Source organism: Macrotis lagotis, chromosome 4, assembly GCF_037893015.1.
Source record: "Macrotis lagotis isolate mMagLag1 chromosome 4, bilby.v1.9.chrom.fasta, whole genome shotgun sequence".
Taxonomy (NCBI): Eukaryota; Metazoa; Chordata; class Mammalia; order Peramelemorphia; family Peramelidae; genus Macrotis; species Macrotis lagotis.
In genome coordinates this window covers 27,992,966-28,019,922 of record NC_133661.1, presented here as the reverse complement: position 1 = coordinate 28,019,922, position 26,957 = coordinate 27,992,966, and the positions used below count along the sequence as shown (strand labels likewise).

General features: G+C 33.9%; 1 protein-coding gene and 1 long non-coding RNA gene across 3 annotated transcripts in view; one reads left to right on the top strand and one right to left on the bottom strand.

Moving 5' to 3' along the window:
• The window catches only part of LOC141520652 (catenin alpha-3-like), a 1,797,877-nt gene that overhangs the window by 1,554,322 nt on the left and 216,598 nt on the right, over window positions 1-26,957 (top strand). For both annotated transcript variants that reach the window (XM_074232362.1, XM_074232363.1), the window contains exon 13: window positions 21,405-21,556. In XM_074232362.1, the coding sequence (XP_074088463.1) occupies window positions 21,405-21,556 (152 nt within the window). The remainder of the gene's footprint in view (window positions 1-21,404; window positions 21,557-26,957) is intronic.
• Window positions 1-26,957, bottom strand: part of LOC141520655 (uncharacterized) — a 67,552-nt gene that overhangs the window by 40,384 nt on the left and 211 nt on the right. The gene's annotated exons all lie outside the window — the stretch shown is intronic.

The following is a 26,957-nucleotide window of genomic DNA, read 5'->3' as shown; positions in this document are numbered from 1 at the left end:
TTTTCTCATCTAAACTTGAATACTGATATTATACCATAACACTGTCCTGGAGCTCACATTAATTACATTTTTGTCATCAATAGTAGGCAATGAAGTTCTAAATCTTGAGTCATTGAAATTTTGATTCATTTTTAGTATCTTCAAATAAATTTTACTTATCACTTCTGCAAGGCTTGGATATTACCCCCACCGAAATAAATTATCCCAATGCAATTTATATGGGGAAGAAAGTAAATTTATGGGGCTCAATCAATAGCTAAGTTGATTAAATCAATATATAATTTAGACATAACTGTTGAGAATAAGAACAGTTTTCCTACCTAAAAGGTAAATTTTTCCTTCATTTTAGAAATACTTTTGGTATTTTACAAGGCACTATTTGGGGGTTAGAATTTCAAGTTTTATGTTAAATCATTGGGCTCTATTTATTCCTTTATTTCCTGAATTGTAAACTCTTTGAAATGTGAAAAATAATAATATTAAAAATAAAAAGCTATCATTTATGCAGTATTTAAGGCTTGAAAACTGCTTTGCATATATATTATCTCAATGATTTATTTTATTTTATTTTTATTCTCAGTACCTGTCCCATTAAAATATCTTTGCTGATTAATTCGAATGCCCATCTTGAGACTATATAAATCTGGGTGTTGGATAATCTCACAGACAGGTTTCTTCCCAATCTGGCAGGTTAGCACAGTTCCAAAGTGTTTTGAATTACCTTGATAGGCAGTGAGTTTCCCTCATGTGAATCTTTTCAGAATAGCTTGTATGGGCCCCCAATAAGTAAGCTAACGAGGGTGGGCCATTCTATGCCTTTTCTAAACCTGAAAATCTACTTGTGATTTTTTATTCCATGAAATTCAAAGCATAAACATGGAATAGAAGGAGACTGATCAGTTTTAGGAGGATAAGAATGAGATATGTGTTCCTAGACCAGATAAACTATCTTTCATTATGAGAAAGTGAGAGCAGGTCTTTGATGGAATTATCATTTCAGGGATTCCTTTTATGAATTCTTCAGTCTAAATAGGCTTGGAGGGCTCTTCTTACTCTGAAACATTTATGGTTTAAAAAAAAACATAAAGGAAAATGTTTCTAGTCTTTGCCCTGATTGTGAGGGAACAAAGTTGCAAAGACTAGAGAAGACATGTTAAAATAGGGCACCATAAGGCAAAGTCATGGTTGAGTGCTGGGTACTTGGGAGCAAGGAAGGGAGAGAATGGGATCTGAGAGCTTAAGAAGGAGATGACAGTTTTTCTTTCCTGACTATTACTCTTTTATTAGTCCTAAATTTAGGACCCATTGTGAAGCAGTGAACATATCAGTCTGGGAGATACATATTTGTGACCTATAATATAATTGATGAGAAAAACCATAATTTAAAAATTCTAAACTTATTGAATTTCTTGTGAAATTCTTTGTGGCTTGAGGGTGGGGTGATTTAATTGTTCATTCAGGTCTAAATCTCCTAAAGCAGTTGAGTAAATTGAGGAGGTATCATTGTATCAGGGTATAGACTATCTCCACCAACAAAGATCATGTGTTTTTGATAACTTTTATCTATCTTAGAAATAAATTGATAGATAAATTCACATTCATTATGTGCCTAATGTGTACAAAGATCTTTAAGGATCTTTCTTAGGTGTTTGGTATACAAATGCAATAAATGAAATTATTCCTATTCTCAATAATGATAGCTAACAGTTATGAATGCTTTAAGATTTACAAAACTATTTGATATGTTATCTCACTTTATCACTTCAAAAGCTCTATAGGTAGGGGGCAGCTAGGTGGCCCAGTAGATAGAGCACTGGCCCTGGAATTAGGAGTACCTGAGTTCAAATCTGGCCTCAGACACTTAATAATTACCTAGCTGTGTGGCCTTGGGCAAGCCACTTAACCCCACTGCCTAGCCAAAAACACACAAAAAATCCCCCCCAAAATCTCTATAGGTGGGTATTGTTATTTTATAAAGAAGGAAACTGAGACTGAAAATATTCAAGGGACTTGTCTAGGGACAAATAGCTAGAAAGTTATCTATCATGTCTTCCTGAATCCCAAGTCCAGGACTCTCTCCTTTTTGTCACCTAAAATACTTTGACTCAAGTCATACATCTGCTCCTTAGTGTGTAAATCTGGGCCAGTTGGACTTCAGTTTCTTCATATGTAAAATAAGGACATAATAGAAAATTTCCAGGTTTCATTCTCACTTGAATCTGTAAATACTGTAGTAGATAAATCCAGAGAGTACTTAAATAATGTCTCCATGGACACAGTAATCTTCAGAGGCAGATTTGAACCCTAATTGTCATTTTATTGAATGACTTTCTATTTCTAAAAAATTATGGTATTATGATCAATTTTCATAACATTTGTGGAGATAGAAAAATTATATACAAATATATGCATATATGAATATAAAGATAGATGTAAATATGTATATTTACAATACAACAGAAATTATTGCGTTCTTATTTTTTAATCTTTGAATTTTCACTACTTAAATTGTCTTACAAATATTCTAGAATATAATTTCATCAGCTTCTGTAATTTCTACAGTGATGCATATCTGACCTTGTTACTCCTCTGATCAAGAGCTTTCAATGGTTCCCTATTGCTTGCAAAAACAAAACAAAACATGAAATGGATATTTATCCGATTTAACTCTAACTTAGTTTTAGAAGCAAATTGCACATGATTCTTGCTTGAGCATTCTTTATTTCATCCAAAGTGGCCTTTTGGCTATTGTCCACTCATGATATTCCATCCAAAGCCTCCTTGCTTTTGCTCACTTTTCCCAGTGGCTAGTGTATTCTTATTTCTCCCAACTCTCTCTTGGAACCCTTGTTTCTTCTCTTTGAGGTTCTCCTGAAGTGGCCCCATTTCAAGAGACATACTGAATCCCCTAATTTTTAATTCCAATTCCATACCCCCAATCCATATGTATTTACTTATATATGCATATATTACATCTCTTTCCCCCTACTTTATGGGAATGCATTCTGTCCCCTTGTCTCTATTTCTCTCCTCAAATAGTTAATGATAACTAATTTTTTTGTAATTTCTACTATGTGTCAGGCACTATGCTAAGAAATCGACAAATATTACTTCAACCACCCTGAGGGAGGTGTTTTAATTATCCTTATTTTACAAATGAGGAAACTAAGGTTAAGTGGCTTCCCTTGTGTCTACATGAGAAAGTCTACATTGGGATGTGAAGGCCATTATTTCTGACTCCTGGTCCAGCATTTCTTTGACTGTTTATTTTTTAAACTTAAATACAAAATAAGAAAAAAAATTGTCATGTATGCAGCAAAACATGAGAGAATTCATAATATAAAGCAAAAATTCCCATTTCAAGAAAATCTTTACAATGAAAACTACATAATGTTTTCAAAATTGTCCTTTTCTTTGCTACCTTGCAAGATTTCTTCTGCTCTCTGTTGTACACTGTTTACTTTACTCCCCCTTCCCCCAAGTTTGTTGAACCAAATACCAGTGCTTAAATGCCTCCCCTCTCTAATGCACTCCCACTCCCATGGCATTTAGTAATATAAAGCTCTGGTATTCAAGGACATCAGGTGAAGATAATTTACAGTGCTCCCATACACAACAGTCCCTAACACATACATACATACACATACATTATATGTATACACATACTTATATTCACATTCATACAGATATATACCTATGTAGAGATACATACACACAGTCATTTTCATGGATATTTATATATTGGTTTGTGTGTATTTCTCATTTTCATAACATTTTCTGAAAGTAGCAACCTTTCCTCACTCTGCTAATTCACTTCTAATTGCTACCTTGCACTCCTATTCCTTAATGTACCATACTTCTATGAATCCATCCCTTACAAATCCTTCTATGCATACCTACCTTGCTATACCCCCATTCCCAATGATTTACACATTCTTCTCTATATACCCCCATTCCTATTCCCTCACCCTCTAACTCAAGACTTTTCCTATCTCCTTCTTTCATATTTTTCCTGAATTAAAAAATATGTATGTTTGCACGCATACATGTCTGTATGAATGTTGTTCTCTCCTGAACCCTTCCTGATGAAATCCAGATCTTTACTATTGTAATTTCTCTCTATTAATTCTTCCTCTCACACCTATTTATATAACATTTTTTAATCTTTCCCTGAATCTTGTTACTTTTTAAAATCTCATTCTACTTCCCCAATCTTTCCTTCTCAATTAGTATTAACAATTTTGAACATAGACTTTTTTCCATGTATAAATAGTAAATAATTTGTTCTTATTGAGTCTCTTGTAAGTAACCTTGATATTTACTTTTTATTTCTCTTATATCATTTGTTAAATTTTTCTATTGTTTTGTTAAGTTATTTGGTAGTTTAATTGTTATGGCATTAAATAAATCTGATAGTTCTGGAACTTTTGCCACAAAATCCTAAAAGTCTGGCAGTTGATTGAATGTCCTTTTTTCCCTTTTCAGCATCATCCTTTATTTCTCTGTGTATAATATTTTTGGCCACAACCCCAATTATTTTGCTCTTTAATATGTAGAGTTCAAAGTTCTTTGGTTTTTTAATGTAGCCACTGCTAGGACTTGTTTAATTCTCATTGCTGTTCGACCATATATGATTTTTTTATTGTTCTTAATATTTTCTCCTTAACCTAGATTTGTTGTAATTTTTCTATGATATTGTTAATATGATTTCTTCCTAGGGATTTTTAAGTGGTGATAGGTGAAATTTTTATAGTTATACTTTCTGCTCTTGTTCTAATACTTCAGGAAATTTTTATTTATTCCTTGTCTTGATATATTGAGATTGATTTTATGTTCTCAGCTTTCGTGTAGTTTGATTGTTCTTATGCTTTCTCTTCTTGATTTGTTCTCCAGATCAGTTCTTTTTCTTATAAGGTCTTCTTTTTTTCATTCTTTATATTTTGTTCTATTATTTCTTGGTCTCTTGGTGTTTTTTTTTACTTCCTTTTGCCTAATTTTAATTTTCAGGAATCCATTTTCTTCCTTAAGATTCTGGATCTCCTTTTCCACATGGTTAATTTTCTCCACATAATTTTATTTTTCATAGTTTATTGTTCATTCCTCTTTGTACTTTTTCCTCTGTCTTATTAGATTTTTAAAGTCTCTCTTGAGTTCTTCTGTGATTTGTTTGCTCTAATATCTTTGTCTGAAGACAAACCCCAAGCCTCTCTATTCCCATAGTAACTATATACAGTTGAGTTTTTCTCTGTTGTCTGCTAATTTTTAAGTTTTTTTTAAATTATTTAAAAAAATTTTTTTTACAATTATATGTTATGAAAGTTTTTCAGCATTCATCCATATGCAGATTTATAAGTTACAGAATTTTCTTCTTCCCTTCCTTTCTACCCCCAACCCCTCAGCAGCAGATATTCTGGTGAACATTGTACATGTACATTTGTGTTTAACTTTTTTATGTTAGTCATTTTCTGAATGAGGAATTAGGACCAAGGGAAAAGAAAAAAACCACATGGGATAGAAAGTAAAAAGCATAAGAAAAATATTTAAAATGTGAACATAATGGGGGTGTCTAGGTGGCGCAGTGGATACAGCAACAGCCCTGAAGTTAGGAGTACCTGGGTTCAAATCCGACCTCAGACACTTAATAATTACCTAGCCGTGTGGCCTTGGGTGAGCCACTTAACCCCATTGCCTTCAGAAATCTAAAAAACAAACAAACAAACAAATGAATGAAATGTGAACATAATGTTAATTCAGATGAATGTATTTTTTCTATTTTTTGCTTTCTTCTGTTTTTCTTCATCTGGATGTGGATGGCATTTTCCATAATGGGTCTCCCAGGGTTTATCCATCTCTCTGAACTGCTGAGAGGAGCTGAGAGGATCAAAGTTGATCAAATCACACTGTTATTGTTAAAGAGTGCAATATTCTCTTGGTTCTGTTCCTTCACTCAGCATCATTTTCTGTAATTCTTTCCATGTCTGCCTAGAATCTGATCATTCATGGTTTCTTATAGAATAATAGAACTCCATGACATTGATATACCATATTTTGTTCATCTATTTTCCAATTGATGGGCATCCCATGAAATTCCAGTTCCTTGGCATCACAAAGAAAACTGCTAAGACTATTTTGGAACATGAAAGATTTATCACAAATTTAATGATTTCTTCTGCATATAGACCTCATATTGGTATTGCTGGGTCAAAGAGTATAATCAGTTTTATTGCTCCTTGAGCATAGTTCTATATTGCCTTCCAGAATGGTTGGATGAGTTCACAACTCCACCAACAGTGCATTAATGTCCCAATTCTTCCACAACTTCTCCAACTTTGTTCATTTCCCTTTTCTGCCATTGTCGCCAATCTGATACTTGTGTGGTGAAACCTCATGGTGGTGAAACCTCATGGTTGTTTTAATTTGTGTTTCTCTAAGTAGTAATGCTTTGGAGCAGTTTTTTTCTTATGATTATATATAGCTTTAATTTATTCATTAGAAAACTACCTGTTCATATCCTTTGATCATTTAGCAATTTGGGAATGTCTTGTAACATTATAAATTTGATTCAATTCTCTCTCTATATTTTAGAAATTAGATATTTATCCTGACAGTGAAAATTGTTTTCCACTTTTCTATTTTCCTTATAATCTTGGCAACATTGTTTTATTAGTACAAAAACTTTTAAATTTAATATAATCAAAATCATCCATTTTGAAATTTATAATGTACTCTATTTCTTGTATGGTCATAAATTTTCCCCCTTTCCTGTAAGTCTGACAGAGTATTTCTTCATTTATTTGTTGACTTATGATGTTGCTTAAAAACTATATGTCTAAATCCTGTATCCATTTTGACCTCATTTTTGTATAGAGTGTGAGATATGGATCTTTGCCTAGTTTGTGCCATACTATTTTTCCATTTTTCCCAATAATTTTTTGTCAGATAGTGAGCTTCTTTTGTACCTATCCTAATCCATTTGTCCATTTTCTATTTCTTAATCAGTACCACAGAATTCTGATGCCTGATGTTGATACAGCTAGGTCACCTTCATTTATATTTCTTTTTCATTACTTTGTTTGATTGTTATGGCAATAAACAAGCAATTTAATTTTTGGTAGAATTGTCATTTTTATTATATTAGCTCAACCTAACCATGAGACATTGAGACTTTACCAATTGTTTATATCTCACTTTATTTGTGTGGAAAATGCTGTATAATTGTGCTCATACAGTTTCTGGGTTTGTCTGGGAAAGTAGATTTCAAATTATTTTACATTGTTTACAGTTACTTTAAATAGAATTTCTCTTTCTATCTCTTGTCTTTGGGTTTTGTTATTCATATATAGAAATTCTGATGATATATGTGGGGTTTTTTATGTCCTGCTTCTTTTGTGCTGAAATTGTTAATTGTTTTAAGTACTTATTAGATATTTTCTAGGGTTCTCTAAGTATGCCATCATATCATCTACAAAGAGTGAAAGTTTTATTTCTTAATTAGCAATTCTAATTCAATTTCTATTTCTGCTTTTATTGCTGAAGCTAACATTTCTAATACTATATTGAATAGTAGTGATGATAATGGACATCCTTGTTTCCCCCTTGATCTTATTGGAAATGCTCCTAGTTTATCCCCATTATATATAATATTTATTGATGGTTATTGCTTTTTTAAAAGGAAAACTCAATTTATTCCTATATTCTCTAGTATTTTAATATGAATAGATGTTTTGTTTTGTCAAAAGATTTTTTCCCAGATCTATTGAGATAGTCAAATGATTTCTGTTGGTTTCTTCAATTATGTTGAGTGTTTCCTAATATTGAACCATCCCTGCCTACTGGTCTAAATCCTACCTGATCATGTTGTATCATTCTAGTAATGCCTTATCTCCTTGCTAAATTTTTATTTAAGACTTTTGCAGCAATGTTTCTGAGGGAGATTGGTCTATAATTTTGTCTCTTTTGACTTGTCCTGGGTTAGGTATCATCACCATATTGATGCCTTAAAAGGAATTTGGCAGAACTCCTTCTTCTCCTATTTTTAAAACTAGTTTATGTAGATTTGGAATTTATTGTTTCTTAACTATTTGGCAGAATTCACCTGAAAATCCATCTGGACTTGGAGAGTTTTTCTTAGGCAGTTTATTTAACTATTTTCTTTCTTCTTCTGTTAATCTGGCTTGTTTGTATTTTGTTTTTCTAATTACATGTATGGAAGTTTTTCAACATTCATCCACATGCATATGCATATTTTTAAGTTACATGATTTTCTTCCATCCTCCCATCCCACTCCCCCTCCCTTCAGTGCCAGTCAGGTGATTATTGTACATACTCATTTTTGCTTAACATGTTTACAGATTAGTCATTTACAATATGAGGAATTAGAATTAAGGGAAAAGAAAGAAATCCATGAGAGGAAAGAAATACATAAAAGAAATTTTTAAAAAGTGAATTAGTTTTTTTTTCAGATTACATAGGGCTTTTTATTTTGTTTTGTTTTGTTTTTTTCTTCCTCTGGAAGCATTGTCCATAATAAGCGTTCCCATATTCTCCTAGATCTATGAACTGATGAGAGGAACTGCATCCATCAAAGTTGATCAACTCACAATGTTGTTGTTACCATGCATAATTTTCTCTTTGTTTTGGCAGTTGCTTGTATTTTTTAAATATTCATCCATTCCACTCAGGTTATCAAATTCATTAGTATACCCTTGAGCAAATTAGCTTTGAATTAGTTCTTTATATCCTCCTAATTGGTGGTTGTTCACTCTTCATTTTGGGTACTCTGAGGTACTTTTTTCACTTGTTTTTGTAGGAAATCTGCAGAATGTAGAATTTTCTGACCTCTTTTTACCTTAGTTTTTTCCTATAAATTCTTAGAAATTCTTAATGATTGATTGCTCATAGCTCATAGAACCAACTCTTTAATTAGATAAATGGTTTTTTTGCTTTCAATTTTATTAATCTCTCCTTTGACTTTTGAAATTTCTAATTAGGTATTTAATTGGGAATCTTTAATTTATTCTTTTTCCAGCTTTGTCAATTGCACGCCCAATTCATTGATCTCTTCTTTCTCTATTTTATTCATATTAGTATTTAGAAATATAAATTTTCCTAAGAAATGCTTTGACTGCATTTTGGTATTTTAGTATGATGTCTTGTTATCATTTTCTTGAATGAAATGATTGCTTCTTTCTATGATTTGTTGTTTGATCTGCTCATTCTTTAAGATGAAGTTATTTATCTTCCAATTAATTTTTTATTTATCTTTCCATGGCTCATTTTTACTTGCATGCATTTATTAGTTCTGCCTTTTTGCATTTGGTTTTAAGATTTTTATGCCCTAGTTCATGGTCACTTTTAGTCTAGTTGCTGTGCCCTGCAGGAAAAAAAAAATGTGTATTTTTTCCTATCCTCATTCACTTTTCTCCTGAAGTCTATCACATCTCAGTTTTATAAGATTTTATTATTAATTATTTTATTATCCATTATTATTTCAGCTCTCCTGTAAAGTTACAGAGTCATTAGAGTCCCTGCTCTACTGCTTCTGCATTCAACTTCTTGCCCAGGACAGCATTTCTGCCACACAGCTGAGCCTGTTATCCTTTTTCAGCAGAGGTGCCCTCTCTTTCCTTCTCAGATCCCTCCCCTCAACTCCCCATACTCTTCTAGGGAATTCTTGTCTATGCTGAGACAATGGCTACCTCCCATCCCTACTCTTTCAGGCAACTATCCCATAAGTGTCTACAAATCATTCTTACTGAACCTTAGTCCTGACTTTCCTGGGATAGTTCTTTGAATCTTCTCTGGTTATCCCAGGAAGTCCATTGTTCTGCCCCAACTTTTTTTTTTTTTTTTTGCTGGTCTCTATTTACTCTGAGGTGCTTTTTTCACTTGTTTTTGGAGTAAGTCTGCAGAGATGAAAATGTTCTGACCCTTTGGCCTTAGTTTTTTTCTATAAATTCTTAGAAGTTCTTATTGATTGATTGCTCATAGCTCGTCTAGATGTTGGGAAATAATAGAGAATAGGAAGAGGGATTGAAACTCTAATTGGCACAGAGAACCCCTCCAGGTGAGAAAAATCCCTCTACAACTTATGGACCTAGGCTAGTGCTTGGGAATGCAGAGAGGTTCCATTATTTTCTCACAGTCACACAGTCAAGTGTCAGAAATGTGATTTATATTCTCTTCTTCCTGGTTTCTCTCTATTGCATTTTCCTGCCTGATTGAGCTATGATACTGGCAAAAAATGACAGTGGTGATGGTGGCGGTGATGATAATGATGATAAAAATTGTTAATATCTGGGAATAGCTAGGCAGCATAGTAGATAGAGCACCAGCCCTGGGGTCAGGAGGACTTGAGTTCAAATCCAGCATCAGACATTTAATAATTACCTAGTTGTGTGGACTTGGGTAAGCCACTTAAACCCATTGCCTTGCAAAAAAAAAGAAATTGTCAACATCTATATCACACATATAAACACACATAGAGAGAGTATTTTACAGATAACACATACCTTCACATATATCATACCATTTCATCTTCACAAGAAACTTGAGAGTGATTTTATTCTCACTTTACTGATATGGAAACCAACTGGATCAAGTTTCTAAAAAACATGAGAATGGGAGGGCTTCTTGAGTCTAGTATTCTATTCATGATTCCAAGGTACCTTTCATTGTTGGATGATTCTGAGAATAGTTATAGTCCTATGGTTTATCACCTTACAACTCTGGGATGAGAATTAGAACTTTGATGTTTGTCCCAAGGACAACCAATATGTCATCTGTCCCTGAACTTCTGACTTGGTAGATCCTGCGAGAACTACCATCATCAAAATCTGCTGACATTGCCCTAGGACTGCTGTTCACCCAGGTTAATCATTTGGATAGTGTTTTAAGAAAGGGCCTAATGCACAGTAATCACATTTCATTCCATATCGGGAACTGCTGATTTAATTGTGTCTTTTTAAAAAAATTATTTATTTTCATTCATATGCACATGTATATTAAGTTACAAAATTTCCTGCCATCCCCCCTCCCCTCAGTGGAGAACAATAAGGTTATAACTGTGCATACATCTTTTGATAAACATGTTTCCTGATTAGTTATTTTTGGTATGAGGAATTAGAAGTAAGGAAAAGAGATACATAAGAAATAATTTTTATAAAATGTTCATCAGATTCTGAAAGGTTGTTTTTGTATTTTTGTGTGTTTTGTTTTGTTTGTCATCCTCTGGATGGGGATAACATAGTCCATAACTGGTCTAATACAGTTGTCTCAGCTTTCTGAACTGATTTAGTTGTGTCTTAGTCCAGCTTCTATTGAGTTCTTCAGCCACAATAAGCATCTTTTAAAGTAAAATAATAATTGGGAATATTTTGATCCTTGCTTCATTTATTGTAGAACAGACTAAAGACATGGGATGATAAAGAACAGAATTTGGGGAAGTCAGTAATGTCATTTCTGATCGTTGATTTTAATGAACTAAATTATCTTTCTGACTCACAAGCCAATTATATCATTTAATCTGTTGAAAATACAGAATGAAGTTTTAAGGTAGTAAGCAGGAAAATTATCAGAGATGTCTACATGCAATAACTCTTGGAATGGCCTTTGAAATTTGAATCCCTATTAACTAGTTAGGCAGCAAACATTCAATTGTACTCACTGGGGGGTGAAAGAAAGACAAAAAATCTGATCCTTTCTCTCTAGTAGTTCATTTTCTAATGGAAGAAACATGAAAAGAGTCAAAAGTCACTGCTTATTTGAAGAAAAGTAAAATGAACACTTCAAAGGCCACCCTTGATCATACAATTTTATAAAATTTTAAGGATGGCCAAGATTGGTTGTTCTTCCAACAGCCCCCATTGTGATAGACAGTATAAGTTTTGTTTTCATCTCTTTTCAACTTCCATGTTTTATTCTTGGAAATCCTGAGGAAGCCCAGGGAACAGATTATTTCTTCCATCTCTCCTCATGTCAGTCATTAATCTCCATTTATCATGTTCCTTCTGAGTCTTATTTTTCCTATGTAAAATTTTCTAACTCCATCCATTCAAATGCCAAACACTCCAGACCCTTATTCTGAAGGTTATCAATATTAAACAATGGCATCAAGAATTGGAAACAATCTTGCAGATGAGATCTGGTGAGACACTGGAGAATAATGAGAAGAACATCTTTTCTTCCTGAAATCTTGGTTCCTCCTGAGACATTATTATTTCTTTCTATCACATCACCTCACTAACTTATGTTGATCTTGAAGGTCATAAAAGTATGCAAAACATTTTCAGAGCAGTTTCTCTCTTTCTATGCCTTTCACACCTAATCCTTGCGAGGTTGACCCAATTATTGAATTTCGTCTTTATTCAAATCAAGCCTAGAAATATTCTTTTGGATTTTGATTCTTTATTTCAAATTGTTCCAACTATGTACCATCTGTAAATTTCATGAATATATTATCAATGCCTTTTTAAGTCACAGGTTAATAAAAGTCAAATATAATACAGTACAGTAAATTCCCATAATTCTCCACTGGAGGCCCATGTCAGATTGAAACTAAACCATTATGGTTCTGTGTCCATCTTTGCATCTGAATGTATTATCATCTGAATCATTTCTCTCTCTTCCCCCAAAGTACAGTTTATCAAAAGATCTGCTAAAACCTTGGTAAATTATAAACCCTTCATTATTGCATTCTGTGACTCATATTCTGACTCTTATATTGTATGAAAAAATATTAATATTACTCTGTTCTTAGCAAAAACTTGCTTAAATTGTGTGGCTATCAATCCCATTTCCATATATTTTTGCAAGAATTTTCCAGGGAATTTAAAGCAAATTTCCTCTTCTAGAATTTTAATGCTCTAATCCCTTTCTTTTTTTTTTTGTTTAAATGAGACATTTGCCCTTCTCCCCAGTTTTTTTCCTTTTCCCATGGTTTTTCAAATATCCCTGACAGTGGCTCAGCATCACAACTGTCAGTTCTTACAGCACCAGGGATAAAGTTCATATGTACTAGGTACCCCAACTTCATTAGAAGCATTTATGTATTCTCTGAGTATTTCCTTACTTTTCTGGGATATGTACTTTCTTTTAGCTATTTTTGTTTTCTCATCTTCAATGTAAACATAATGTTGCTTTTCCAGAGAAAAATAGAAACCAAGTTAACTAATACTAGCTGTGTAACCTTGGGTAAATTACTTAAATTTGGACAAGCTTTAGTTCCCTATCTCTAAAATAGGAATAATAATGATACTCAGATAAAATGTTGTTAAAGTTGGATTAGTTAAAACATGCATGTCTGTAGCAAAATTTTTAAATTATTGTTATCAGTATTATTTGCAAATGTATACATTTTACCGTCCTCTATACCAAGGTTTCTTAAACTTTATGTGGCAATCAGGAAAAGCTTATGATCTCCTTTTCAGAGCAATGTTTTTCAACAGTTAAAGGAAATATGAAATTTCATTTAGAGTTCAGTGAAAATAGATGCAATTATTCCCTGTTCAAATGTATTACCTCCATGAAATCTATTCACTGACACTCTTTGGTCCATAAACATCAGGTTAAGAACTCCTGATCCATATCCTATTGATTCTAATGAATTTTTCTTAGCCCCTTTAGGATCATTCCCATTAAATGGTCTTTTATCATCTAGAATACATACTCCTGAGCTGACATTTTTGATAATTAGTGATTTCTTTTCAATGGAAAATCATCAACTAATAAATGTCCCTCATTTTGTCTTTCTATGAGAACATAAAAGAGAAGAAAATAAAAAGGCCCATAGCCCCTCTGATGCTGGCAGCTCCACAATCCAGGGCAGGCTTATCCATATTTGCTTCTGAGGTTAATGAAATGCCAAATGTGTTACATCCTAGTCCTAAGAATAGCCCATTTAGGCTGGTAAAATGGAGTAAGTTGCCATTTCCATCTGTACTCTAGAAATTAAGCTTTGGCTTCTAAAGGGCTCAATTTAATTGGAGCTAATATTAGTTTATTTTTGAAAGGAACCTCAGAGGAATTAAAATGAGAACAAGCAATAGTCATGGGGAGGCAGAGTTGTATCTGGTTTCAAATACTATTATTTATTGTCCTCTTCTTGTCCATGGCATCAATAACTTCACTTTCTAAAGTTAAGGGTTTTTCCCAAAGATGCCGATAGCAGGCAGTTTACTTACTAGTATATCCTCAAATGCCAAAAACATTTTTTAAAGAAAATGTTGACTAAAAGACAGTGTTTTCTGAATTTTTGCTGGCCTTTTGGGATGACTTCAATATTAATTGGCCAATCATGTCATAAGATCCTAGATTTAGATTTAGGTTCAGAGGCTACCTATTCCAAAAGGAATGTTAAGGGCAGTTTTAGATTAGTATTTTTTTTAATACGAGGGGAGAAGATTCAGAGGATCTAGAATTCCCAGGTGTGCTACTTTGAAATTATCAGGATTATAACATTCTGTCTATCAGCTTGGGTAAATCGGTACTCATCTATGTGTCTCAGTTTACCTCCTCCTTAAAAAAAAACATTATCTTATTATGTAATTTTGCTCTCTCTTATACTTTATTTTTCTTCCTTACGGATATGATTTCTCTCTCATCACATTCAACTGAGATCAAGGTATACCATGGAATCAATGTAAAGACTAACCAAATGCCTTCTGCGGGGGTGGGGGGAGGGAAGCAAGAATGGGGGGGAAATTATAAAACTCAAAATAAATAAAATCTTTATTAAAAAATGAAAATAAAGTGTTACAGTCTTCACAGGGGTGTGAAACTCAGGGAATATATTATATTGGATAGAAAGTTAGCTTCAGCATTTGAAAGACCTAGAGCCAAAGCTTTCCCTCTACAAATACTGTGTGACCCTCGACAAGACATTTGAATTATCAATGCATAAGATCGCTGCCTAAGGTTATTAGTTGTAGAGTAGTTGAGGATCTGTTGTTAGAGAATTTTCCCCCCATAGAGCACTTAGCTCTAATACACAGTATTAATAATTGTATTTTCTTTGATCAAAATTCCTTACATTAAGAAAGTTGCACATCTTGACCCAACCTCTCTCCTGCCCCCCAACCCCAGACATACACATATTCTATTAGGTTTGGATCACCACTGGTTTAATCCACTTTGATCAAGCCACTTCCAATCTCTGGGCATCATTATCTCTTTCCTATTGTTCATGAGGTGTGTGTGTGTGGGGGGGCTATGGAGCTATACATCTGGAATGCTTTAATGAAGTCAAATCAATAGTTTTTCAGATATTGATCTTGACTATTTTCTTTGTTTTAATGTGATTGGAATTATCATAAAATAACCAAATTCTTTCTTTTAAGGGACTCAGGCTGGATAATTTCTAGCACCTCATTCTTTGTCTTCTGAAACCATTCTTTGTCTATTATCATTTGTTCTCTTTTAAGTTCTCTCAGATTCTTAATGTGACAAATTTTAATAATAATAGTAATTAATTATTGCAATAGCAATAATTTAGCATTTATATAATGCTTTAAGGTATCCAAAATACTTTGCATTACAAATGCAATTCCACTTGATTTTCATTCAAATCCATTTTACACGTTAGCAAACTGAGATAAAATAGTTTAAATGACTTGTCCAGAAACATACAGTAAGGGGAGTTTCTTCCTCTACACTTATCATCTTAGTCTTTGGAATCTGCCAGACTTGCTCTTCATAAATTCTACATTCCAGCCAAGTTCTATTTGATGTATATACTCTTGATCCTCATTTCTCTTCGCTCCATTCCAGAAGTAGATCATCTTACCATGTTCATCCTAACCAGTTTATATTACTCTCTTTCTGAGTCATTTTATATCTCTTGCCATGCTTGGTTTTTAACTCCATGAAATAAGCTGCATTTCTCCAGTATAAAATCAAGATTTCTAATCTCACCTGCAGTTCTTTCTCATGCCTATATGACACATTGTAATGTCATTTGGGGTTTTCTTGGCAAAGATACTATAGTGGTTTGCCATTTCCGTCTACAGTTCATTTTATGAATAAAGAAACTGAGATAAATATCATTTAGTGAATTGCCCAGGATCATACATCTAATATATATGTATGAAATTGGTCTTGTATTCAGGAAGATGAGTCTTCCCGACCCATCTAGCTACCTCTAATCTCAACAACATGCTACTAACTTGATTGACACTACCCCCCTCAGTTGCCTCCTCCCTCTTTTTGGAGTATGGGAGGGTAGAGCACCCAAGTCTTTCCACTTCCTTTCTTATAGAGGGCTGAACTAGACTTTGCTCCCTCCACTTTGCTTATGCAAAGTGATCTGGTTTCATTAACACCACACAAAACAAGATGTCTCTGTGTTCCTGGGCCTGGTACTTTTGATGATCCTTCTCATCATTTCTTTTAGTCTTATTTTCATTTTTAGATTTTGATTCCTTGAGTCTTTCTATTAATTACATCCTCTGCCATTCATATCCTGTTTGCCATGTAATTGGTATTTAAAAAAATGTACATTAGATTGGATTGGATTCCTTCAAACCAATCCACTACCTCCTCAACCTCCATGAATCCTCACCACCCTATCTCAGTGAAAATCAAGTTTGGTTGTTTTTTTTTTTTTTTTTTTTGCCCTGACATTCCCTCAACTATGTTTACAGTAATGGGACTGGGAGATCTAAGATATTTTTGATCATATATTGTACCCCACCAAGGTATTTTACAGATGGAGTCCAGAAAACTGAGGCTGAGAGATATACTGAAACCTGTTCCAGGTTCCATATTCAGTGACCAGTTCAGGATTCAAATTCCCTCTCATTCTAAATGCTCTATTCTTTCTTCGTTAGCTAAAATTATTTCATTGCCAAATGTTCTTTGTACTTTATAATAATGGTCATAAATTCATGTACACATATGCATACATGCATGTATCTATATGTTTTTGAAAACATATACATAATTTGCTTTAAAAATTACAATTAAAGTTTGAATACAGAACCCCATTACCACAAATTATGCAGGTCAATTTACCCCATTTGGGAAAAATCTTAGGAGTGAGTCCATCTGGAATGCAATGGATAAATGTTGCCTTGGGGGAAACTACTTCTGTTATCATGCAATCGTCCCTTCCAGGAGTTTGTATCAGACAGAATTTGAAGGGAACTTGGAGCTAGTCTAGCCCACTCACTTCATTTTTGGTAATGACTTGAACTTATTTGTACAAGATCCATGTCATTAATTTATTCATGTTTATGTATATGCACTGTGCATGTGGAAGTGTTTGTTTATGTAGACATATGTATTTATGGATTAATGAATGAACAGATGAATAAATACTTTATTAATCACTTACTACATAAACAGCACTGTGGTAAATACTACTGAAGGTGTAAATGGAAAAGTCAGACAGTCCCTATTCCTAAAGAGCCCCATTTCTGATGACCACTAAAAGATGTCCAACCATATAAAAGATAGAAAGGTCCCATCGTCTGAGAGTGCAACATCAAAGCAAGTAGAAATAAACTTTTTTTAAAGGTAATTTCTGGCAAAATCAATTGCTGCTATAGAATTATTTGATAGTGTCCATGAACCTTGGTGGCAAGAATTTCCTATTCTCAGTCTTTGTTAGCAATAGTATGAGTATTTGCAGAAGTCATTGCCAAGCTGCTTCTCCACATAGATGAAGGATGAAGATACCTGACTAGTTCATGAATCCATGATTGTGGGGTATATAAATCGGGGTCTCGGGGGAGAAATTGGTTAAAGTAACCATGATGATTTACCTTGGCTCACACATCCTGCCTCATGTTTTTCCCGCATTATGATTTCCCTGCTACTTCAGGTAGCATGTTCTATGGATGAAAGTTGACTACGGTTGAAAGAATTCTTCTCACAGCAGCCACTTCCTTGGATGATGGCTGTGAGTGTCAGGATGTGAGCAGGATTTCTGATCTTAGTCTTGGTGAGGGTTAGGGAAGAGGTATGTGTATTGATGCTGCCATTCCTAGGAATCCCATACTTCTGTTTTGGGGGACAGTTAGTTGATCAAAAGACATTTCTGGTGGTATTAGAGATGACTGGCTACTTCACATTAATTACTCTTCAGGAATGACTTTGGAAGCTAGATTGAAAACAGGTGTATGGTAGTGTGGATTAGCAAAATTCTTGTTCTTAGAGTCTTGAGTCATCTTCTGTAGCAAGTGATGAAGATGGTGGTCAATGCGATAATGGTAGACCAAAATATTAGAATGTAAAAAATTCTTATATATGTAATATGTATACAAGTTCATAAACTTCTTTATATTATTGTTTAGAGTTACTAAAAAAGACCATGATAAGTATAATTCACACATTTATGTTATCCTATATATCTAATGTAGTTATATAAATACTTGTATGTAATATGTAATGCATGTATATCATGTGTATATAGTATATATACATTTATAAATTCATATATATTAAATATGTCTCATTTATGACTTTAGGAATTGAAATGCTGTTAGTGATTCATTGAAGTTTAATTACATATTTATGTTAATGTGAAAACTAATAATTTATATTTTCATGGAACTTTTTATCTATATGTCTTTTAAATACTTTTTTACTTGATTCACACAATAATTCTATGAGACAAACAATATTATATATATATATATATATATATATATATATATATATATATATATATATGAAATGCAATATAACACCTACAAGGAAGGAGTCATTCAAAGACATTGATGATTTGCCCTAGGTCACCCAGCTTTCACTTTTAAACTCTTGAAATTGAAACCAGTTGTTTTCATTCCAAATCTACTCTTCTGCAAATGTAGTAATAGTTTAGATAAGAAGTCTGTGTGCAAGATGCTCTCTTTTCATTGAAGAAAAAACAATATCAATAATAGAGACATTTTGAGATTGTAGTTCCATAGCATAATGAAATGAGATTGAAAATAGTCATTAAACATTGCTTCCTTTGAAGATTTTCAGTGGGAACCTTTAAAAAAATTCTCCCCTGCCTCATCAAGATTTTCCTTGCAATGTTGTTAATTCACAATTCAGTAATTCAAATAGTTTATTGTGACAACTTTTGATCAATAATAGAACTTTTATTGACACTCGTAGTGAATGGGGAAGAATTTAAAAATAGAAAAAAGTATATGTGTTTTTTTATTTAAATGTCTTAGTATGTCTTTCATATTTTTCATTAAATGATCCATCTTATTTAATCTTCATAGTCTTCCAGGTTCAAACATCCATGATCCTGGAGTATATCTATCAGGGTCTCAGGGGAGATATTGGTTACGGTAACTATGTTGATTTAACTTGGCTCAAACAACCTATCTCTTATATTTTCCCCTATTATCATACTAGCTCAGGTAGCACGTTCTGTGGGTGACAGGTGACTAACAGTTGGAAGGACTCTTTTCACAGGAACCACTTCCTTGGATAATGGCCGTAAGGGTTAGAATGCAAACAATATTGCTTTTACATTAAAAATCCTGCAAGATAACAACTATAGTCATTACTATTGCCATTTTTCTTATGAGGAAACCAAGTCTTAATGCAATTAAATGACTTTCCAAAGATCATATAACTAATGAGTTCCAAAGGAATGTTTAAATCCAGTTCCCTTTTATGTTTAAGGCCCCAATATTCTTTCCATAACTCTTTTCTTCACTGTTTTTCTTCCTGATCCCCTCCTTGTTTTTCTTTCTCCTAAGCAAAGTAGACATCTAAAGATGCTGATTTCCTCCAGGAATGCAAGGTAATAGATTTGGAACATCCCTCTCTCAATAACACAAACCGGTTCAAAACAGAATCTTAGCTTGAGAATCAGACAATGAATGACTTAACAGAGGATGCCTGGCAAGTAGACTTCAAAGAAGTGATCAGAACCTAGGACATTTGACTCTCAAATTAGATCTGTTTCTATTTTCCAAAGTATTTCAGACAAATAGATTGGTGATGGTGGGGATGATAAGGAGGATGCTGATGCTGATGATATTCATTTATATAGGTTTTATAAAGATTTGTTGAGCCTTTATATAGTTTCACTTTATCTTTACTACAATCTTGTGAGGTTGATGATATTATTATCAACATTTAGAGCTCAGAATGCTGACCCTGAGTAAGGTTATTTGTCCAAGGTCACATAAACAATAAGGGTCTGAGGAGGGATTTTCACTCAAACCTTTATGATTTAAATTCCAGTAATCCATCTGTGTTTCTAACAAGCTTGTAAGTTAGTTCATGTATGGGTCCAAATCCTTCATTTCCATGAATTCCCCATAGACTCCAGCTCATTTAGGGTACAGGGAAGGTAATAGTGATCATCTCAGTGTATGATGAAGGAATATATGGATCAAAAGGATAAAGCAGGGTTGTGCTTGCTCTGGGATTATATATAGACATTGTACTGGACAACATATGGGTAAAATGACTCCTTTTGAGTTCCTGCCAAAATCTCTTTCTCTTAATTAGGCTTTGTCTGGACAAAGTTAATTTTCAAAGGAAAATATTCCAACACTTTTTCAATATTTTTAGGATCGTTGACACTAGTAATCTCTAATTTTAAGAGATTAAATGATTACAGATGTTTCAAGCAGAATTTGAATCCAGTTCTTAACTACTCCTTGTTCAACCTTGTATCTGTTGTTTCATTGTCTCTTTCCTATTAAAATAAGTTTTAAACATACACATACACACTAACCTCCTATGTGTATAAAATATCTCTGTACACACACACACACACACACACACACACACACATATCTATATATTATATATATTTGCTGCTGTTTAGTTATTTTTTTTTCAATCATGTCTCTTTATGAGCCTGATTGTCTAGTCTGTTCTTGGTCATTTTATAGATGGAAGAACTGAGGCAAGCAGTGTTAAGGATTCAGGACCACGTAACTAGTGTCTGGGGTAAACTTTGAATTAAGGAATATGTCTTCCTGATTTTAAGTTACATATTCTATCCTCTCTACCACATAGCTGTATGTGTATGTATTTATGCATGCATGCATATATATATATATGTGTGTGTGTGTGTGTGTGTGTGTGTGTTTATGTGTATGTATATTTTACAGGTATGTGTGTTTTGTGTGAATGTGTATAAATACATATGCATTTAGAGAAGGATATTTCTATATATCTCTATATTGGACACATATAATATACATGTGTATGTATAGCTATATAACTTATATATCCACATATGTAGCTTTATATGTCTACGTATATATCCATATATAATTATGCACACATACATAGGTACATTAATATAGTTGTATACACATGTGCATCAGTGTAAGTGTGCATTTTTTCAGCTAAATTCAAATTTTAAATATCATTAGCATTCTTTAGTGAAGATTAGAAGATAATTTCTAACACTTTCTTCCATCTCATGTTTATTTTACCAGCAATCCCAGAATTTGTCATGCAAGTCAACATTGCCCTGGAAGCCCTCAGCACGAACTCCATGCATCAGTTTGATGATAGCCAGTTTGTGGATGCCTCCAAAAAGATCTATGACTCAATCCATGATATCCGCTGTGCCGTCATGATGATCAGGGTGAGTGGATTTTAACTTTTATTGACATTGTCTTATTGCTCACCACCTGGACATTTGGTGATATTAATAAGGAGATTGATGAATTCCTTTGTATACTAGAATATGAATTAAGAGTAATGACATATGACAAAGGAAGAGCAAACTCAGATTTTGTCCTTCATTGAGCCTGTAGAATGTTAATTGTAAAGGATTTGAGGAGAGAGGCAGTGAATCTCAACTCAAGGTGTTTTCTTTTGTTGTTAAAATTGCGTCCTGGGACTTCAAGTTGTACATAATTGTTACTCTTGTCTCTATTATCACTATGTGAGCTCCCTGACTTTCTTCATATCTCCAGTGCTTAGTATTTTCTTTAAGACATGCTAAGTTTGTAATAATCCATTGCTTTTTACATTGATGGATTGATGGTTACTTTCAGTCTTCTAGGAAAATGGAGTTCAGCAGATGAGATACTCTGACACTTTAGCAACCTCATGTACTTTCCCATTGGATGAATTAAGGTCATTCTGGAGAGAACCCTAGGTCTGGGGTTCTCCATAAATCCCCAGGGAGGTAGGGAGGACCAGAAAAGAAAGGAATTCTTGACGGGTTATTGTATTGCTTATGAATCCTTTGTATCTTTAAACTAAGTTTGGCCTCAGTGCTTTCAGAATTCCTAAAATCACCACGCTCTCTGAGAACTAGATAAAAGCCAAATATAGAAATTGACCCAATTTGAGAAGACTCAGGACTGCATCAAGTTTGTGTTAACTTTGGTTCTGAGCCACACAGGTAATGCTTCATGAATATTCATTTTTACAAATGGGGATCCTGAGATCCCAGAAAGTTTAAGGACTTTAAATGTCACAGGAGAGGCAAGAGGCTTCATACCCAGTAGTGTTTCTACGATATGACATTATGAATTTCCCTGTCTTATGCATGGTTGCCCTTATTTGAGGTCGCCTTTCCATCTTGGCCCTTGTTTTCTTTAATCCCCACAGCTAGTCATTCCTCCTCCTCATTTGTGTTGTCTATATATGATCGATGTGATGCAACTATAGCCCTATGCTGTGAATTCTTCATACTTTTATTCAGAATACGATCACAGGTACTGTTGACTCAGATTTTGCATGCATTCCCCTCAAACCTTTTCAAATTAATTGTTTCCTTGACATTTCAATCATCATTGTGGGAACACTTTGATTTATTTATCACACTGAAGAATTTATGAAGCAACATGATGTTGACTATGGACCCAGAGCAATGTAGACTCAAAAAAATATTTCTTATGCATCATTACTATGTAATCTTGGCCAAGATTTATAAAGTCTCAGTACCTCAGGAAATAGCCTAAAGAGAATCCTAACTGAGGAGCTAGGATAATATTTTTATTTTTAAATTTTCTAATGACTATATTTAAAATAATTAGATTCCTTGAAATCCTCTGTTTTATTTCATGCAATTTAAAAATATTTTTGAGTAGTGGTCCATAGATTTAGCCAAATGACAAGAAAATGATTTTTAAAAAAATGAATCAAAAGCTCTATTGTAGATCTAAAAGTCATAGAGAATTGGGGTGTGAAATTCCTCTCAAGGAATACGTTCCTATATTTTTGAAATCAAGGTCTGGTGGAAAGTAGAATCTATTTTCCTGAACCCATACTGATTCTTCATGGTCACAAAGTTTTGTGATAAGTATAGTCAAGTATGTGACACTTGAAAATCTATCAAAATTTTATAAACAGGTTCACATCTTCCTTTAATATTTCTTTTAATCAGTAAATCTGGTTGAGGAATTCTGTTTCTATAAACATCCTCAGAAGAGCACTGTGATAATATCAGGTCTCAGTTGGGGTCCATGTCCCAGCTTGGAGACAAAGGGAGCTTAGACACATCTTCATTATAGTCCCAGGAGAATTTCAGTTGTTGAATACTTTAGTGATGGACTCTGCCTTTAATTCTCTATATAAATGTTATGATTTACTCTAATGAGAGTTATCAACACAGCATGAAGAATGGCAAGCAGTCACAGGAGTCCTGAAGTTAGATTAATCTGAATGGGTTGTTGGGTAAACAGGAAAAAGGAATTTGAAATAAAAAAAAAAGAAACAAGCAACAAACGTGTTCTTCTGTAAGATCCTTGCTTATTCAGGAGAATAAGTGTATTTATATTTAGGTGATGATATATTTAGATCTAGAAAAACCTTAGTGTTCATCTGGGCTAACCCTCTAATTCTGAAGGTCAGAAAACCAAGTTCCAAGCAGTTTAAATGATTTATCTAGGGACACTCTCTAGATAGCACCATGATAAGTCAGTTCAATGTGTCAACCAAAGTCCAGCTTCTACTGGCAAATTTTACCTTTTTTTTTGTTTCCTAGTTAAATACTCTGAGGGCTCTTTGAGAGAAGAGATTAATTCATATTGTATTTATGCATTTTACATCTTACACAGGACCTGGAAAATCTCACTTAATAATTCATTACTGATAGATCAATTAAATGATTTTTAAAGCGCCATAATATTTGTTTCAAAAGGTAGTTGAATTGAAGAACAGATTTCTGCCAACTAAGTTATCAGATGTCACAATACTACTATTTTTTTATAAATTTGGATATTGAGACTGAAGCCTAGTTTGATAAGTGAAAGAGTAGAGTCTGAGAAGTTTAGAAATTATTGCTTTTTCATGGCAAATATAGTGGATTTGAAGACGGGAGATCTTTGAATTCTACTTTGGTTATCTTTTATGCATGTAACCTTATGTGAACCACTCTTCCCCGGATCTGGGCTTTGAAGGGGGATTTGACGAGATGTTCACTTATACATTCCAGCTAGATCTAAAACCTATGAAAATTTCCCAACTCTTTTACAAAGTATAGAGGGGTTTGATGATTCCCTTACATGTCCTAAAAATATGATCACTTTTATAGTTTTTTTATAGACATTAAAGATTTACTATATAATTTTGGGTACCATGTTTTGGGTAGGGCATTGAAAAGTTAGACTAGACTGTGGTGAGATTATTGAAAAAAAAACATGGCACCAAAATATAAAGGATGAAATTGTGGAATAGTGGGGTTATTTAGCCTGGCAAAGAATGAGATTTTGAGAGACCATGAAAGCCATAAATATTTGAATATCACATCAAAAAGTGATTAGATTTGCTATGATTAGATTAGCCAGACAGTGGAAAAACAAGGAAAATTACTGAAAAGTAGAGTATAAGACTTCATCTGAATCTATAGGGGACAACAATGACTCTGTAATACTTAGAAATATCTCCAAGTTAAAAAGGCTGCTTTGTGAAGATGTGACTCCTCCATCTTTGGAAATATTCAAGCTGAGACTGGACAAATACCTTTCAAGACTAACATAGGGGGAAAATCTTATTCAAGTATCTGTTGAACAAGATGGCCTCTGAGGCTTCTTTCATGTCTGTAATTGCGTTATCCCATGATGTTTTTGAGACCTCCTGTACCAATAAAACAAAACAAAACAAAATAAAATCAAAGTATAAAGGTGATGTTAAGCCTCTGAGCCTCACAGGCGTGATCAGATGAACATTGGATTTTTATGACTCCTGGCCACAACTCTCCCCCTCAGGGGTCAGTTATAAAAAGAGGCTAAGAGTGCTAGGGAGCTCATAACCTGTTTAAGATGAAAAGAAAGCTAAGAAATTGTTTCCTTGCTGGGAAGACCAATAGTAGTGGGTGAAAAGACTTGTTCTTTGAGTTTAGCAGAGAAGCTTAGCATGAATAGTGAGGGTAGCTATTCAGTCTTCCTAGCAAAAGACTCTGGACTCCAGCTGACTTGAGTTTGACTACCGTTTCTGCATAGATGATTGAAATATCTACCTATTCAGCTTCACGATTCTCCTAAATTTTGGTTCTGTTTCTCCAACTGCCTTTTCTCCCTTTTGACTGGATATGCCATAGTCATCTCAAATTCAACTTGTCCAAAATGGACCTCTCTTTCTCTCTTTATAGACCTCCCCACCTTTTGTAGTCACAATCCTTGTGTCATTCAGGTTCATAACCTTAGAGTCCAGAACTTTCCCAAATCTAATCAGTTGACCACACTCCCATTTCTTTCTTATCCTTTTTCTATCTTCACATAACAATGTCTCTCCTTTACTCCCCACCCCTCTCATCACCTCACAACTCCACTATTTTGATAATCTTCTAACTGTTCTCTCTATATCCAGCTTCTTTTCTGTGGAATTCATTCCACAAAGAGCTAAGACATTCATATTCCTCATGAATGGGTTATGACAATATAATTCCTCTGTTCAAATTTTCCAGTGCCTCTTGTTTTTACTTTAAAATGTAAGATTCTCTTTATAGCCTTTGAAAGTCTTTCACATTTTTACTCCAATCTCTTTTTTCAGACTGATAACATATTACCAACTCCCTCTTCACAGTAATTTTTATTCCTATCAAAATTGCCTACCTGCATGATATCATGCTTCCCACCTACATGCCTTTGTACAGGATATTTCCCATACCTTGAATGTTCTCCCTTCTCACCTCTTTCTCTTGATACCTCTAAAACCTTTCAAGGCCCAGCACAGTCCTAATAAGAGGCTTTTTAGTTCCCCTTTGAATGTATTGTGAGCATATTGTGAGTGGCAACATGGAGTAGTGACTGGAGAGCTCAAGCTTTTCCTCTGACCCATACTAGTGGCTACTCTCTCAGTGATCTCTAAGCATCTTTTTAAGACTGTTACAAAGAAGGTAGTGCACTATACTGGTAAAGACCTTTACTTCCTGGGAATTTTCCACACGAATGAAATCAGAAGTTGGATCCTTTTTCCCCTTGCATAGTCTTAGAGATGTTTTCTCTTCAACAAGCTCCAACATCCAATTCCAGATTTATTTCTTCCCTTAATACACCTTTACATTCCACCCAAAGTGATCTGCTCATTGTTTCATATGTATCATTCCATCTCCACTCTCCCAACATTTTCCCAGGCTAGCCTCCTTCCTTTCTTCTCTTAGTATTTCATGTGGAAGATCACATTAAGTGCCACTTCTTAAAGAAGGCATGTTGAGATTCCCCATTTACAAGGGATCAAAAGTTATTTTTATTTCACTTATACCTATATTTTAATAACTCATATCTATCTAAGTTTCCTCAATAGAGAACAAGGGACTTGTTTTATTTTTTCTATTGGTTTCCTCTGCCCCTAACACAGTTGGTACTCAACCATTCCCTGTCAGATTTAATTGAGATAAGTTCAGTATATATTGAAAAATATGGAAGTCTAATACACTCAGACACCAAGTTAGCCCTAAACCTGGAGGACTGGGCACAAGATCTGAGAGCAAGGAATCTTCTGGCACAGGAGTAAGAGGATAAATAGTGATAGATTATTAGCCTTGACATAGGATTGAAAATATTCATAGCAATATGAAAAGAGAAAAACAA